The 17,184-nt window shown below is 56.8% G+C and overlaps 1 protein-coding gene across 1 annotated transcript in view; it reads right to left on the reverse strand.

Annotated features, from left to right (window-relative positions):
* Positions 1–6,012: 6,012 nt before the first annotated feature.
* The window catches only part of NUDCD3 (NudC domain containing 3), a 180,610-nt gene continuing 169,438 nt past the window's right edge, over positions 6,013–17,184 (reverse strand). Inside the window, exons 5-6 of the mRNA XM_037837244.1 lie at positions 16,300–16,488; positions 6,013–8,867 (exon numbers count right to left, since the gene is read on the reverse strand). Of these exons, the coding sequence (XP_037693172.1) occupies positions 8,757–8,867; positions 16,300–16,488 (300 nt within the window). The 3' untranslated portion in view covers positions 6,013–8,756. The remainder of the gene's footprint in view (positions 8,868–16,299; positions 16,489–17,184) is intronic.

Consider the following 17,184-nt stretch of genomic DNA (forward strand, 5'->3'; position numbering starts at 1 on the left):
CACTTCGGAAGGCTCTGCAAGGACCTGCTCAGTAAATGGGGCACAGGATATCACTATCAGCAAGAAGGGCTGGCGGTTCATGTTGTGTGACCTGCGCAGTCATCCAGGGAACCCACCCTCATAAGGGACCCCTCTGGGAAGACCCCACCCCCAGGACACGAAATCCAGAGCCTAATAGGAGGAGTAGTGGAAACCAGTGGTGGGGGGGGGGGCTCTGGGGTGCAGTGAAGAGAGAAGTGTTCTGGAAAGGGGTCAGTGAGCCTAATGGGGTGTGGGGGTTCCACACAGACTTAGAGATGTGAATGCCTGCAAGCTCTGGGGGATGGGAAGGGGGAGGAAGCTTTTTTAAAAAGTTTGTAAATAGGACTTCCTTTATTGGGAAAACATTTTAAAATTGGAAGATTTTTCTATTTAGAAAATCAATTAATATTGCCAGTGTGGTCTTTACATACTGCTGCCCAAACTCTACATTTCCCCTGAATGATTCCTGAAATTTGTGCATGGGAGGGACCTATGCACCACCAACCTCTAAAGGCCCTGAATCTGTACTCTTGTGAGATGCATCACCCCAAACGGTTAAGATAAACCATGTGGATTTGCAACTGGCTCCCTGTGGGTCTCTTTCCCCTGGCCCAGCCCCTCACCACTGGGCAGCCCTTCACCTTGGCCTACACGAAGCCCCCGCCTCCCCTGCTCATGGGTCCCCCTCTGCAGGAGCCCAGGCCACCCCCTCCAGGTTGCTGGGGAGGGGGGCAGGCCTGGGGCAGTATGGAGGCAGCTTTGGGCGAGGTCGGTAGGAGGTGCCCATGGGGCAGCAGGTGGAGAACCCAGGGGTGGCTGGGCTCCCAGAGCTGGAGGCAGGAGAGGCCTTGGCTAGAGAGGGAGGTTAGGACCTCATCCAATAGCAGCCATCGGACCCCACGGGTTGGACCCGGGAAATCAGAGAGAACGACTAGAGGGAAGAAAGAGAAGTTTGAGATGGGGCTTGGAGACACCATCCTTTGGGGTGGGTAGAGGAAGGGCTGGCAAGGGAGGCTGGGACAGCAGTCAGGGCAGCCAGAGGCCAGCAGAGGGGGTGGGGTGAGGTGGGCAGCCTCCAAGCCTCAGAAAAGCCAGTGCTGGGAACAGGAAAGCACCCACGGACTGGACAGTCTGTGGCTGGTGACCTTGCAGGGGAGCGATTCTTGATGAAGATGTTCTCTTAAGAAGAGGAGGAAAGACAGGACAAAGTCCTTTCTGCTCCTCGAGGATGTTGCCACTGGACTTGCAAGTGTGGCAGGGCAAGATGCTGCCTTAGTTTCTGGGGATACAGAAAAACCTCAGCACGCGCTACTTGCCCTGGAAGAGTAAGGAGTCTCTGGGGAGCACGATGGAAAACAGTGTGGGGGGCGAGCAAGGGGAGAATTAAATGAGATGACCTAGGAAAGCGCGCACCATACAGACGCCCGCGCGCGAAGCCACGGTGGAGGGGAGTGTGGGGAAGCACCAGCGTGTGAGAAAAGAGGCGCGCCGTGCTGCCAGCCTGTCCGTGCTTGCTACCGGCACCGCAGACCCCCAGCTAGGCAGAGGCATGGCTGCGCCCGGCCGGGTGGGCGATCGAGGGCCCCGGGCCCACCCGGACACGCAGCCGCGGGAATGGCTCCTCGCGGGCGCTGGGCCAGGCAGGGGGTGGCGCCCGGCCCCGGGGCTCTCCCACAGCCCCGGGAACCCCATCCACCCAGCGGATGGTCATGACAGCGCACGGATCCGCCGCCGGCCGCGGGGAGGGGAAGGGGACCCGGCCCGCCACGCTTCTGTGTGGCAGCAGCTGGCGCCCACTCCGTGCCCCGTCTCCTCATCTGTAACCTGGAGGTTGGTCTGTTCTCCGGTTACAAACCTGAAGCTTTGGCCAAGGGTCCCGCAGGCATGTTCTGTTCAGCCAGCATTGATTTGAAAAATGTGACTCTGGCTACTGTAGGTGGGGGGAGCTCTCCTGGGGGTGGGGTTAGGGGGTGTCACAGGCAGCGGAGCTCCCACCTACGCCTCTCTCCTGTATTGGGGGGTGTTGGGGTTTACCGCCCTGGCGGCGCTGCCCGAACGTCCCCTGGACTTGCTTTGGGTGCTCCTAAGCGCTGAGGGCGCCTGCCCTTTGTGGCTCCCCTGGGCTGCAGGTACCTGGCCGGGCACGCTCTGGGACCCATGTCTCTCGCTGGGCTGGGCAAGGGGTGACATGCAGGGCACACACGGGGGCGGCTGCGAGGCTGGGTTCCCATGCAGCAGGCGAGGCGGTGCCGCGTGAGGAGGTGGGAACGGTGGGTGCAGAGCTCCGCTAATTTCAGCCCAGAGGTGTGAAGCTAATTCCCCTTTGCGTTGAAGGTGGATAGGGAAGGAAATTGGCGCCGGGTGCAGGGCCACAGCAGACCTGCCTTCTGCCAGCTAGTGCCCCACACCCTGCCTGCCAAGCAGCTGCTCTGTGGCAGGCTGGGGTCTCCTTGCCAGTTGCCCTGGGCCCTAGGGTGGCAGGGAGAAGCCTCACCTGCACCCAGCCCATGCCTGGACGCCCTCGGGCTCTCTCTGGGGCCTCCCACTTCTCCAAAGATGTTATCGGTCTACCTGGCTGCTTTCCGAAGATCCCTGGGTCCTACCTGCCATTGCCCCTTCCTCTCCCACGTCCTCATGACTGCCCAAAGGATGCTCACCTGGCCCAAGAGCTGCAGTCCCTCCAGGGACCCTCCCTTGCCCAAGGCCCAGCTCCAGGCTGATCACCTGGGCTTCCCAACCTCCCTTCTGGGTCTTTCCCTCCAGAACACTAGTTAGGGGCTCTTTACCCAGGTCGCATGGCAGCCTCATGGCACAGCTCAGTGTCCCACTGAAGGCAGCTGGAGCCTGGAGAGCTGCCCGAGTGCAGAGCTGAACCACAGACCCCAGGGGACACGCGGTGGTCCCAAGGGCCTGATGTCAATCCCCTGCGGGCCGAGAGCTGCAGAAGAGGGGAGGACGGACAGGCTTCCCACTGTTCACCACGGGAGGCACCTCCTTTCAAATTCCTGACTTCCACCTAGTCTTCTCTGCACCCCTACCCACCACCCCACCCTGCCTTGTGGGCTGGCCTCACTGGCCTGAGTGGGAGGTGGGAACCCAGCATCCCACTCCCCCTGCCAGCTACGCCCTCACCTTCTGGGTGAAGGGTGCTGTCACTGTGCTGTGCCCCAGGCCCCCACCTCAGCTCACTAACGTCTTTGGGTGGTGAGAGGATTTCATTGGTGAATGCCCATAAAACGCTGGTGGGGACTGTAGGGTCTCCGCAGGCTGGCTGCTGTCCTCAGGGTGCCCTGGGGCTGGAGCTGGCGGAGAAGGAACTGTGGGCCCACTCGGATACTGTCCAGGGCTCCGGACATGCCAAGGGAGGACTCCCTCTGGAAGGGGATGCTGGGCCTTTCCTGGGGACAGGGGGGAGGGGTGAAGAGCACCCGAGGCCAGCAATCATTTATTTGTCTATTCATACAATTGTCAAATACACACAGGCCTGGGACAGGCCAGTGCCTTCACTGAGAAGGGACAGAAGGCAAGTGAAGGGCCTGCCGGACAGGAGACTTCAGGCCCACCTCCCATCTGCAAGGGGGTTTCCTAACTGCGGTGCCACTCAGTGCACATGCCACACGGAGGACCATACCTGGACGTGGTGCTTGGCATGTAAGCGGCCTTTACTCCTGAATTCTAGGGAGAAGGGTGAGGATGAGAGGAACAAGTCTGGCAGGTGGCGTAGAGGCAGCAAATGGGAGATGGACACCCTGGGGCCCTTGGCTTAGGGCACTGGAGCCAGGGGCAGAGCCTGGCTGATTTGATGGAAAGGACGCTGCACCCTGGATCTGGGCTCCCTTGCTCCTGGCCCTGGCCACAGTAAATGAGGCGGTTGGACTAAAAATTCTCTAGGGGCCCATCCAGCTCTGGGCAAAACTGTCTACGGTTCCTCACATGCGGAAGATGTTACAAAGAAGCAGGGAGGCCCAGGGAGAATCCTGCCTCACCCCCCACCCCCACCCCAACATACCGGCATCGCCCTGTGAGTGCCTCCAAAGGCCAGCCCTGCTCTGGGGAGGGGCTGCACTCTGGCCAGCACCTGTGGGACAAAAGCACCAAGGTGGGGCCAAGGCCAGCGACCCTTCCTCCTGGGACCCAGCCAACACTTGTCTTTAGGGGAGAGGAGGAAGATGGCAAACGTCAGTGAGCCAGAGCCCAGGTGCCCAGGCAGAGGGGTCAGGCAGGCCGGGCCCCACTGCCCACAGCCCCCAGCCAGGATGCAGCGTCTTCCTGTTCAATCCCCCGCAACTCACAGGCCACCTCCTCACCACCCAACAAAGCTGAGCCAACTGGGGCCCGGTGGGGTTCTCCCCAGGTGGGGACGAACGTCACTCCTGAGGCAGCCCCGGGGGCTGGGGTGACGTGGTGTTGGGCTGGCACTGCCAACTGGCTGCGATCCTCCTGGGGGGCGAACCCCAGCCTTCCACACGGGGGCAAATGGGCAGAGGGAAGGCTGAGCAGAGACCAGGGTCGGCCTGGCTTCTGAGGCTGAGGTGTTCTCGCTGTCTGTAGTGGGACACACAGCAGCACAGATGGCATGGAAAACACAAAAATGCAGTCTGGACACCTAATGTGGGGCCGGCACAGAGCAGATGCTCAGTGAACATCCACCTCCCTTCTGCCTTCTGAAGGCCACACCACGCAACTCGATGTGGTCTTTAAAATAAAACCAAGAGAGTAAAACAAAACAAAGCCCTGAGTGTGGAAGTTGAGTCTGGAGCTACAGAATGTTAGACTTTTCTTCAATTCTGGAATAGCGTGTCCCCACCGTCCTAATGAGTCTGGGTGGCACGGAGAGGCCCTGCGGCTTCCCCAGTGGACGAGCGGAGAGCTTTCCAGCCATCGTGGCCCCCACCTACTGCAGGGTGACCCCCTCTCCTCTGGCTTCTGGGCCCTGCAACTTGTTCGTTGGACCCTTAAGTCACCGGAAGTGGGTGAACAGCACGTTTCATACCAACTGTGAACCTCTGTCAACAAGGCCGGGAGTCCCGGGGCTCCGCACAGCACCTACACTCCCCCTGGGAGGCGCCGGCCTGGACCAGGAGACTGCTTGCTCACCAAGGTCTGTGAGGTGGGCTCTGGGCTGGTAACTTTATTCTCTCCATTCCACAACCCTGCTTACCCTAGAGGCCAGTCAGGGAGTGCATCAGAGGGGGGATGGCTGTGAGCCCCGAGCTGAGTGCTCCAGGCAGTTTTTCATGCAGAAGCTGATGTCCCTGGACCTGTTTCCTCATAAAACACTTCTTGATTTTCCTCCCTCCTGTACTGTCTGGGGACAAATTAGTGAGAGATGCCTCTCCTTCCTGGCAGGGAAATTTCTGGCCCCAGAAGTCTGCTTAGCCATCTGGCAGTTTGGCCTTTTAAGCACTTTCCCTTCATTCCCAAAACACCATCCCTACCCTAGGGCAGCATGAGCTGGACACACTTGAGGGCAGGACAAGACTTTATGGGTGGGTAGGGGCAGGTGGGCAGAGCCTGAGATTCAAGATTGGGGGTTTGGGCACGCAAGGACGGAGCAGTGGGTGGGCAGCAGGGACGCAGGCATTCTTTGGGGCATGTTTCAGTAGGATCCTATTATATGTCTTACAGGAGACACAGTGAGATGTGAGCCCAGTACACAGCGAGCCGGAGTCGCGATGAGTCCAGAGGCAGCAGCAGATCAGTGAAAGCATTGATCTTTGGGGTTCAGGAAACAGAACACAAATCCAGAACCTATTTGAAATGGTTCTGATCCCTTTCCCCCTCAACGCCTCAGAAGCTTATGAGATTTCTGGAAGCTGTGCAGTCCAAAACACGCCAGGGAGTGCAGGCAGGAGGGCACCATCCCCAGGACTTCCCCCCATGGGTGTCTGCTGAGTTCAGGGTCCAGCGCCTTCCAGCTAAAACCCACAGATGTCACCCATACACAGATGGGACTCTCTTAAAAGCAAACGCCACACACAGACCTGGAACTGCTTTAATACAGGTTTATTGCAAACCAACATGGAGGACAGCAGGGCAACTGGAGGCTGGGTGCCCCACTCTCCTGGGCTGCCCTGGACAGGGGTGAGTCACCCTGTGCTCCTCAGAACCTCAGCTGATGGGGTTAGTGGCCATACTGCTGCTGTCGTGTCTAAAAGGAAAAAACAGGCTGTGTGCGGCAACTCCAGAGAGCCTGGAGACACAGGGCAGATGGTGGGGCAGAGGATCACCAAACGGACAGTCGGTAATCACGCGGGAGGGTCAAGGCAGGGAGCACAGGGCATGCACTAAGAAAGGTGTCGCCAGACGCTGACCGTGATGCTCGGGGAGCTTCCTTTACGGGGCAGCCCCTGCTCCCCACACTCACCGTTCCCACACACTGGTTTATTCTGTTTTATTGAAGCAGGGCAGGGGACGGGGAGAGAAAGCAACATTGGAAAATAAAGCCTTGGCAAAAGGAAGACAATCTGCCATGGAAGTAAAGGACTCTCAAAGTCTCCCGGATAACTGAGGTGCAGCGTCTCACTCCACCCACCTCGCCACTCCTTCCAAAAGACTCCCCCCAAGAGGGCGGTTAAGAGGCGGCCCAACTCGGGTAACTACAGGGAAGACAGGAAACATTTCAAATGGTTAAAACACACACACACCCTGAAACCTCCGTTTATTACATGGGGAAAGCTGGGCGAGGGACCCGGTTCAGGAACCCTGGGAGACCCAACAGGACCGCCGTAAGGAAGCGGCAGAGGCCTCCCAGGACGCCTCCGGGCGGGAGCAGCCTGGCCTGCCTGCAGTGACGGGCTCTGCGGCGCCGCTGCTTCCCGGGCTCACCCAAGGAGTGGCTCCCGGCAGCCCCGCTGATCAGTCTTGGTGGCTGCCATCAGGTACAAGGTTCTCACGCTGAAGAGGCCTATCCAAGGCCCTCTGGTCTCCCTTTGCAGTGGCTCCCAGCACCCCTGAGTCCCTGGGTGCCCTTGGTTCCTCCCCGAGGTCCACACAGCATCTGGGCTCACTGAGCACGTCCCAGGGAGGCTTTCCGACCAGGGCTGCTGAGGAAAGAGGTCTGGCACCTCGGTAACCAGAGCTGCCTCAAGGTGAGGGCAACAAAACCAGCTCCCAAATGTGGGAGCCTCCAGAAGGACCACCCACCTCCAACAAGGCAGCAGGGAGGTGACCATGCTCTTCTGACACCCCCACCCCTCCCCACAGACAGACAGCCTGCCCTCTGGGAGCTGGATCTCCTCTGCTCGCTGAATAGGTTCCCTTGGGATAGTCAAGCCTCCATTTGGGTTGGCCGTACATAACCTTCACAGTGAGAAAATGTCTTTCACGGAAACCTGAACTGTGACTTGACTGATGTGCCTAGGCTGGAGGCTGGACGAAGGGCAGAGGGTGGTCCCAGAGGGAAGGGTCTGTGCTGGTGCTCCCAGGGCCCTGGTGAGTGCTCAGCCGCCGGCCCAGGGCAGCCCTCTGCCTGTAGCCCTCGGGCCGCCTGATCTGACACCAGCCCTGGCATAGGGCCCAGGCTGCACAGCAACGAGGTGGACAGACAAAAATAGAAGTGTGTGCTCCTTGCTACTCGTCCCAGTGCCTGGCACACGATGGGGAGGGTGGAGTTTCCAATCTCGGGCCCAGTGCAATGGGATGTTGTCCTTCCTTCTCTGTGCATTCTTGCTCCAACAACAGCAAAGACTCAGCCAGGAGTCCCCAAGGGCGAGGCTGACTGGGGCTCGCAGGGACCGATGTGCTCTGCGCTGAGGTGCCAGACCCACCTGGGTCCCCAGTGCTGGCATCCCGGGCCTTCTGGCTCTCCACTCCTACCCGTTCATTCCCAGAGGCTGCGCTTCTGAGGAAACGTGATGCACTCAGAGAGGATGTATTGGAATCCCAGCAGGTTAAACAGGAAACAAACGAAGTGGCACCCTTTGGTGGGATGAAACGAAGCAGTGTGCTCAGCCAGAGCGTAGTATGCGGTTCACCTCAACAAGAAGCGAGTCGATGGCCAGTGCACCACGGCACACAGAATCCTAACTCTCCCGTGCCTGGAGGCCAAAGCTTCAGACTTTCTCCCAACATCAAGAACTGGCAAAAGAAGGCAGTAACCAACACAGACCCCAGCACCCCCGTTTCTGTTGCTGTCACTGGAGGCACAGAGGCAGGCAGGACAGTGGACGTTTTACAAAGTGACAAGCAAGACTGTGTGAAAGCTTCCAACAAAAGGTCAAGGAACAGGAGCTTCTCAGAACAGCCAAAGAGTAGGTGCCACAGAGCCATCCTGCAGCTGCGCCCAGGCAAGCTGCCCGGCTCCAACGAGCCACACCACCAAGGGCATGGGAGCCGGCAACCAGCCCCCACCCCCCGGCCAGAGGAGAGGCAGGCAGAGCAGTGTCAAAACAACGGCGAGCGAGCGGAGAAGAGGGAGGAAGGAGGTGCTGCCTGTGGCGCTGGTTGCTGTGGAGACCAAGCTGCGACCCCAGCCTGCCAGGCCAGCTCCCCAGCACACCAGACCCTGGCGCAGCACAGCCGCCTGGCGTTGGCCTGCCCCGAGCATTCTATGGAGGGGCCTGGCGAGACACAGATCAGGGTGGTGGGGCTGTACGCCACCAAGGAAAGACGGATTGGGGAGAGCAAGACGAGGGGGCCCCGGCATGCAAGAGAGTGTGGAGGGAAGCAGAGGAGAAGACCTCTGAGGCTTCTGCCTTCCCAACGCTCTGGAGGGTCTCCTCGCCTTCTAGGCGTTAAAACTGCACAGCCCCTGGGGAGATGTTGAACATGGCTGGGTCGAATCTCTGGCCTCGGAAGGGGGAGCCTTCAGCATCCCATCCCTTCTTCAGCATCTCATGGACTTTCTACAGAAACAAAAAATAGAGAAGTTAAACATGACCACAAGGCATTACACACTTCCTCCCAGAGTGGGGCTCCAGCTGGCAGGCCCAGGTGAGGAGGTGGCAGCTCGGGAACCCAGAGACTGCGCTCAAGGGAGGTGTGGCCACACACCGACCCCTTACAGCAAGGAATTCCTAACCCCCAGCGTCCTGCCACCAGTGAAGCACTGGCCGCTCAGTGCCGCTCAGTACCGCTCAGTACCACCAGGTACCTTGGCCCAAAATGCAAACGTGCGTGCGACTAAGTTCAGAAAGAGGTGTCCCAGCCCCACCCCTCCACAGAGAGAAAGAAGTCTATCCTAAGGGACCAAATGGTGTGTCTGCTACCCAGGCTGGGACAGGGAGGGTGAGGCCTGCAGACGCCCAGTGGGGGTCCAACAGTCCCGACCTGCCTGCTGCCTCCAAGGAGACACACCCCAAGCAGGTTGGACACTTCTTCCTAGAATGCAACCATTCTGGAACTGTGCAGCAGCCAAGGGTTAGGAGGACCAAGGTGTGTGGCCGAGGCCAGCAGGCGGGCATGTTGCTGCTGTGAGAAGGCGCCGCCCCTGGGTTCATGGCTGCCCATCCCTGCCCACCTCCCCCAGGTGCACCCTCCTCTGCAGGCCCAGCAGGAGCGGCCTGGCTGCCACTCAGGAAGGAACAGGCCGCTGCGTGTGCCCTGTGAGGCCGGGGCGGCTGCTTCTTTCTTTTCACCATCAGAGAGACAAAGAGGGCTCACTGCAGAGCGGGCCAGGGAGACAGCATGTGCCTTCTCTCGTCAGGAGGCTAACAGATCACTGGCTGGAAGCAGTGTGGAAAGCTCCTGGTATCTAACAATGTCGCCGAACTCAGCGCCCTGGCCGTTTTCTAAGCAACCAGATGTGCACAGCTTTTTCCTTAAAGTGTACACTTCCTGGCAAGGAGACTTTTTTTGAATCTAAGTAATGCAGCAGCAAGCATACCAAAGATACTTAATATACATTAAGGATGAATAAATATTACCCTCAATTTCTTACAGGTAATTCGTATTGTGTCTTCTGGCAAGAGCATTTCAAGAATCTCTTTTTAAAAAAAACCAAAACCTAGCAATAAAAGAATGTGTATCTTGCTGCTCAACTCCGGTGTTGCAGCCAGTCCTAGAAACATAGTCACTGAATCAAAGCAGAGACTGTTGACTTGGTTTTGAGTGCAAACCATCCCTGCCTGAGAATGGACACAGCCAGTGCTCTGGCCAGAATCCGTGTGAGCAAAAGGAGCATGGAGAAAACCCAGCTGGGGCAGGGAGAGCTGCAGGATGTCGTCAGCACTGTGCTGGCCTCCTCTCGGCCTGCTAATGAGCCTTATGGGGCAGTCCCAATCAGAGAACGGACCACTGTTGCACACTTCTGTCCTTCCAGAAAGGCTGTGGGAGGCCTACATGGGGGCATCAGGGGAGTCCCCCCTCCCCCAGGGGGCCTGGGTCAGCTACACAGAACCGGAGACAGCGCAGTCCTGTGGATCGGGCCTCCTTTCCCAAACCCTCTATCCCAGACCCTTCTGCCACACCACTGTGTTGCAGTGTTCCTTCTCAGTGTACTTCTGGCTGCCATCTCCTCGCTGGCTGCGCCCGCCCCCTCAGCCCCACCTCTCTCTATTTCCTTTCTCAGCCCTGACCCTGACACCTCTTCTCTGAGCTCCGGACCCAGGACAAAGCACCCCACACCCCTGCACCCCAGCCCTCTGCACTGGCTAGCTAACTGCATCCCAAACAGAGCCCGCAACTCCCTCCCTCCCCTCCCCCGCAAGCCCGCATCTAAGGACATGGGCAAGTCCTATTGATCTCCCCTGCTAGCAGATGCCTGGAGTCCTGCCCCCCCGACCCTGCCACCGCAGCCACCGTCCTAGCCTAAGCCACAGTCCCAAAGGGCTGCTTTCAGACCCACTTCCACCTAACACCTGAAACATCAGGCGAGGCCAGTCCTCTCCTTGGAAGCCTCAGGCACCTGGACTTAGAACTTGGAGCCCACATCAGACTCCAGCTCCACAGGGCCCTTCCTCTCTTCCAAGGGGACACCGCAGGTCTTCCCGGGAGCTGCTCCCATGGCCCATCCTGTGCACGGTGCCCCACCCATCCTGCTGACAGGACAGCAGTGGGAGGAGAGTGCCCTAACATGACTGATACCCTCTGCCTCTGAGATTCCCCCCAAAGACAGACCCTTCAACTCATGGGCATGGGACAGCCTCAGGGGTCTCAACCTCTGCAAGAGTCCCGTACTCGTACCTGCCCGCATTGCCAGAGATGTGGTACCTCTGGAGAGCTACCCGCAGCTTCTGGCTCAGGCAGTCCATCCGATGACTGACAGGAAACCCAGGCCAGACTGGCCGGGGCCCACAATAACCCGGGACACAGGGCCTGCAGGTCTGCCCAGAGACCTGCCCTGAACCTGACTCAACCCCAAGAGCCGAGAGGGCCTCAGGAAGCCGCCTAGGCTGCACCTCCCGGATGGGGCTGCCCTGCAGACCTGGATGGCCAGGTGGCCTCTAACCAAGGGTCCTGGCATGCTGGGCCCTTGTCTCAGGAACCTGGTGGTGGGTGGCGACCCTGTGCAGTCACTCCAGGAACAGCTTCTTAGACTCAGTCCTTCAGGGAGCCAGCGTGCTGAAGGCCAGTCCTCTGACTTCCTCTACAGCCAAGGTGGGGAGTGGTGTTCCTGGGTGTTTTACCAAATTTACTGGTACCAGAGACCAGGCTGGGTCAACACTTTGCCCTGGGGTGACAAGTAGAGGAATGTGGCAATGGTTTACTGTTAGTGCCAAGTCCCTCCAGAACAGAGCAGCTCCTGGACACACAGAAGTGGTGTGCAAACAAGCACCACTGCTTCTCAGAACATGTTCTCTTTCCAGATGGGGAAATCCTACCCAAAAGAAATTAAATTAGGAAGAAGATTAAGGGTATTAAATTGACTGATTTTGGAAAGAAGTTACCTTACAGTGACAACAAAGTATCTCGAATTGTAACAGAGAGCAATATTGTTGCTTCAAAATAAAAATGCTTCAAAATACACAGTCCCTGTAGCATTAGAAGCACAATTTGAAATCTTGGCAAATTTAGAAAACTTCAGATTCACACCATAAATGGGAATCGATGTCAGAAGCCCGTTGTTAATGGTGACGGTACTGATTTGCAAGGCAGATAAATCCTGACGCGGAGAACCTGGGCTCACGCCAGCCCTTGGCCCACCAGGACCCCTGGAGGGCGCACAGACCTCCTAGGGGACCAGCTGCCCACCCGCATATCCAGCAGGCGTTTGGCTCCCTGTGCCTGCGAGGTAGCCATGGCGACTACTGAATGAGATACGGCCAAACCGCAACCCGAGGCCACCTGAGGTCAGACTCGCTTCTCCAGATGTGCTTCGGAGCACTGGCGACCTTCCCTGGCCTGGGGCGGGGGTCGACCCCACTCATCAGTGCACCCAGCAGCCCTGGGAGGCGGGTACAGATCCTGGTTTACAGCTGAGGAGACAGGGCTGCCAGGTGCTGAGCCTGGGGCCCGGCCTGCGTGGGCCGTGCTGCTTTGAGCATCTCCCCTTGGGGCTCCAAGCTCTGCGCAGGCACACAGGGCCCCACACGGTCGAATCCGTTGCCTGCACAAGTAGGTACTTAATTGATGCTTGTGGGCTAGATTTTCACTCAAAACAAAGTGATCATTCCACTACGGCACAGCTGTTCTCGGAAGTTCTGCTTAGGATCCTTCTTAATCCTGCTCTGTCCCCAGCCCCCAAGACTCCCCAGTGCCGGCTGCCTTCCTGAACAAGTCCCTATAGCAAGACCACACCTGTCATTGCATCCAAGGTGCCAGCAGGTGAGCTGCATGCCAGAGTCCTGTGCTCTATGCACTCAGCCATGGCTGATGGAAAGGTCACTGGGCTCAGTCAATGGCCCCAGAGAACCAGGAAAGCACATCTGTCTGATGTTCCCAAGGAGGACAATCACAGAGCAACCAACTGTACTGCCAGAGAAAGCCCAGCTCCAGACCCGCCCTGCCTGGAGGAAGCAGCTCTGAAGGGGACCAGAGCACAGAAGCTCTCAGCTGGACCTCAGGGCACCAGTGTGCTGAGATGCCATGTATGTGCACACGTGTGGGTGCAGACATACATGCATGGCTGTGGCATCATCTCCCATCTCTTAAGGCTGGTTCTGCCCTAGGCCAGCAGTGAGGACCACAGGGCTAGCTTGCTGAGGTACAGAAAATCCCTGGAACCTGCCTCCGTTTGCCTGGAGTGAACAGATGCACTTGTCCCTGGAGCTAGGACTGCCCCTCCAGGGTCCACTGTGCACCCATTTCACAGGTTTTCAACCCTACCCATGGGAAGTGAGAGGAAACAGCAGCAACTTCCTTGGAGGATTGCTTCCTGTTTGGGGGCTCCATGACTATCAAATGAGACTGCAGGCATGATGACAACACTCTTTGGAGAAGATCAGCGCAAAATGGCTGGAACAGAAGCTCCCTGGAGGCAGCGATGGTGTCTGCCTTGCTTGGGACATGTGCCTGACACCAGCATGACTCCTGGAGGTAGGTTCTTGCGAGGAGGTGAGACTGCAGAGGGGTCTCACAACACCATGTAAAGAAGAGGCAGTAAAGAACAGGGAAAAGAAAAGAAGGCAGGGAGAAGAGAGGAAGGCTGAAAGAGGAAAGGATGTAGGGGCAGAGTAAAAAGAAAACAAGTGAATGATAGCACAAAGAGGGGAAGGAGTGGGGTGGGTGAGGGATGGGGCATGGAGAGAAGGAGGAGGGCAGGGCTGTACATGTAAGCAGGGTCCAGGGAGACAGGCCGGCTCAAGCTCCCAAACTGCCAAGAGCTCCTGCCTCCTGGGCTAGAGCTTCCACCTGCAAGGATGAGTATTTTGGTGCCACTGGCATACTGTACATAAGGTATTACTTTTTAATTCAGCTTTTTAAAAAAGGATTTTTTTTTTAAGCCACAGATGGTCTGCAAGAGAGACAATCACAGAATACTAGATTTAGAGAATAAAATAACCAATAAGAAAATCTGCATTTTGAATTGAAAAAAAAAACCGATGTTTTCTGTATCCCAGCGAAGAGAACAGTCTAGCCTTCCTTACACCTCACAACTAAAGGATACAGAAGACCTCACTGTGCATTGATGAAGTTCATGAACATAGTTCAAACCACAATAAAATATCAATTTTTAGCTTTTCTCTCTAATTAGGATTCAGGCCAGCTCCCTCCCTGTAACTTGTCAGATACCAGAAGAGCCACTTTCTCCTCGTTCTCCCTCCATTTAGACAGCATGGAAAGCCTCATTTTGGAAAGGCAGTTTTTTAAGACTTCATATTATCCTGACTAGAGAGAGCAATGAATTACGCTATCTAATATGATGATGTCTAACAAAAACTAGACAGATTCTTCTCAATACAAGGGGTTCTTTTCACCAAAGATCAACTTGTAAACATATCTCAACCACTTCTCTGGTGCCTCGGCAAGTTCTGTCATCTAAGTGTCCGCACCCTCTTCTGTGAGAGGAGGCAGTACCTCACCTCCGGGGGCTGCAAGGAGGACGCCATGAGACAATGGCTGTGGAAGCCCCTCTCACATGGTAGGTGCTCAGTGCGGTCTTTCAGCGTGACTGGGCTGAAACTGCACCTAAGATGCTGGACTCCTGGGCCCTGGGTGCTCAGCCAGGCTGATGGAGAGTCACTGTGAGCTGGGGGGACGTGCATCGTGCAGAGAGGCCCTTTGACCTTTCCAGATGGTCTGCGTGAGCCTGAGCCTTCATTTCTGCAAGCCCATGCTGCTAAGATGAGCAAACTGAGAGGCACAATCCTTTCATGCAAAGACACCTGTGCAAGGTATGGGGCAGGGTAGGAAATGACTGGGAAGGTCTGGATCAGACCAGGGTTCAAATCCCACCCCTACTGCTGCTTACTAACTGGGGGACCTTAAACATATTATTTGATCTCTACAACTCAAGTTCTCTTTCTGTTAAAATAAAAAAGCTCCTCTTTTCAGGGCAGATGGTGAGGAGACCATGAGATGTGTGTGGCCTACAGAAGGTTTACTCCGTGCTGCTGGCCCTGGCGGTCACAGCCAGATGGAAAAAAGGTACCAGTACTTCTTTCTACAGACTCCTGAGACCCTCGAGGAACAAGATGAGTCATGCTTGGGGGTCTGAAGGTCTGAATAAAATGAAGGTGTGAAAAAAGGAACCAGTGAGCAAAGGAACAAAGTGTGAGCCAAGGGACAGAGGTGGGGCCTTGAGGGTCATCAGACGGAGGCTGTCCTGGGGTGAGAATGCTGGCATTGAGTGTCATGGACCCATGTAACCCAACAGACAAAAGTCAGCACCACCCAGCCCCTCAAAACAAACTAGACATGCCACGTGAATTTCACCTCAATAAAAGAAACAACACTGGAAAGTAGAAGACTCCTAATGGCTTTCTTAAGAGTGGGGGTGGGGGCGGGGTCTGTGTTTAATACACGATTACAAAAATTAGGACAGTGGGTCCGAAGTTCCCAGGAACCCAACTCCATGCACAAAGATGTGACTTGTACTTAATTCCCACTTCCCTGTCACACCGCAGCTCAAACCAACAGTGCTAACTGTTTATATGGGGCACTGGGAGGGTAAAAATAATTTGAGAAAAGCAACTTTTTCTTCCCTAAATAGCCACTCTGGGGATTATTAAAATAGAAAGAATGTATATATCTAATTAATCATTTTCTTTGCCACTGGCAGTCTCAGTGCTCTCAGCTTGATGCTGGCCAGACAGAAACCCTCTTCAGGGTCAGCTGGCTTCCTGCCGCCCACCTCCCACTCCCCCAACACTGGGGAGCTGACTGAGAGAGCCCTTGCCCAGAGGCCTCCAGCAGCGGGGGGACACATGGGAGTAGCACTTTCTCTCCTTGGCCCTCCTCCACTCAGAGCCAGAGCTGATCCTAGCGGCAAAGATGTACGTGGCTCCCCGTCCAGGGAGGGCCCTCTGGGGCTCTAGGGAAGTAGGCTGAGGGTCACGGTTACTCCAGAGATACGCCAGGTGTGCACGCCTGTCCTGCGGCAGGGTCAGGTGACCGAGGGCTGTGGGGATGGACTGCTGTGGTGTGGCTTTCCCCAGGGCACTGGGGACAAAGAGGGGCAGCTGTGCACATGATGTGTGAACAGCTGGCTGGACGGGCAAGGATGGGCAAGTGACTGGGGGCTGGCTCACAGGTACAAGGCCCAGCCCTGGCCCCACGCCTGCCACCCTGAGATGCCTGCTGAAGGAGAAGCCCCTGCTGTCAGACCCTTGCCCATCTCTCCTCTCTTTTCTGGTCTGCTTATGATCAACACAAGCAGAAGGCCTACAGCACCTGCCTAGTGAGGTCTTGGAGCAGACCATCGAGCAGACTGTCCTGAAGCAGGTCAGGGGCTCATACCAGCTCGTGGCTCTGTGGCTTGCCCTGCAGCTTCTGGTGGTAGTCGAAGGTGAGCCTGTCCAGGACAGCATGCTCCTCCTCATCCACAGTGGCCATGGAACGCTCCTTGTTGATCTTGTCGATGTCTATCTGCTCTTCTCCCTCTAGGATGGCGCTCCACCAATACTCCCCAACTTTGTTCAGGTTAACCTAGGGCAGAGAGCAGAGCAGAGATGGGCATGAACCTGGAAGAGACAGCCTTCGGGTGAGGGGCCTGGCCTCACGGCAGGTGGAGTGAGCAGAAGCACCAGCTGCCAGATAGGGTCAGCCCAGCTTGACAGCAAGAGCCCTGAGCATGACTGTCCAAAACAGTTTCTAACAGGGCCATGGGCCTCAAGGGGAGACTCTGACCATGTAATGCGTTGGTTACCTATGCAAAGACAATCCAGTAAAAAATTCAGAGGCTGGATAATGACTAAGTAAAATAGGAAAGGATTTACTTCAGCACTCACAGGATCTAGATCATGTTTCTTTCTACCATATTCTTAATTGTTCCAGAAAGGCGGGTCACCCACCATCTGTGTGTGCTTGCCCCAAGGACCCTCCCAACTCCCCCCAGCCCAGCCACTCCGGCAGCCCATTCTGCCCAAGAGAGGAAGTTTACCAAGAGCCTCCCACCTCCCCACCTTCCTCCAACTCAGGGGGCAGGACCTGGCTCCATGAGCTCCGAAAGGTCCCTCCTACACCAGGCCTGGGGCCTGCACCATCACAGCCTCTGCGGTGTCAGCCAGTACAGCCCAGCCCAAGCACGGGCTCCCATCAGAGGCTTTCCCGCCCGGCCGGCCTGACACCTACCTTACCCTGTCAGCTATCTCCCTCTCAGAGGCATCTCGTTCCTGCTTCCAA

This window comes from Choloepus didactylus, chromosome 5, assembly GCF_015220235.1.
Source record: "Choloepus didactylus isolate mChoDid1 chromosome 5, mChoDid1.pri, whole genome shotgun sequence".
Taxonomy (NCBI): domain Eukaryota; kingdom Metazoa; phylum Chordata; class Mammalia; order Pilosa; family Megalonychidae; genus Choloepus; species Choloepus didactylus.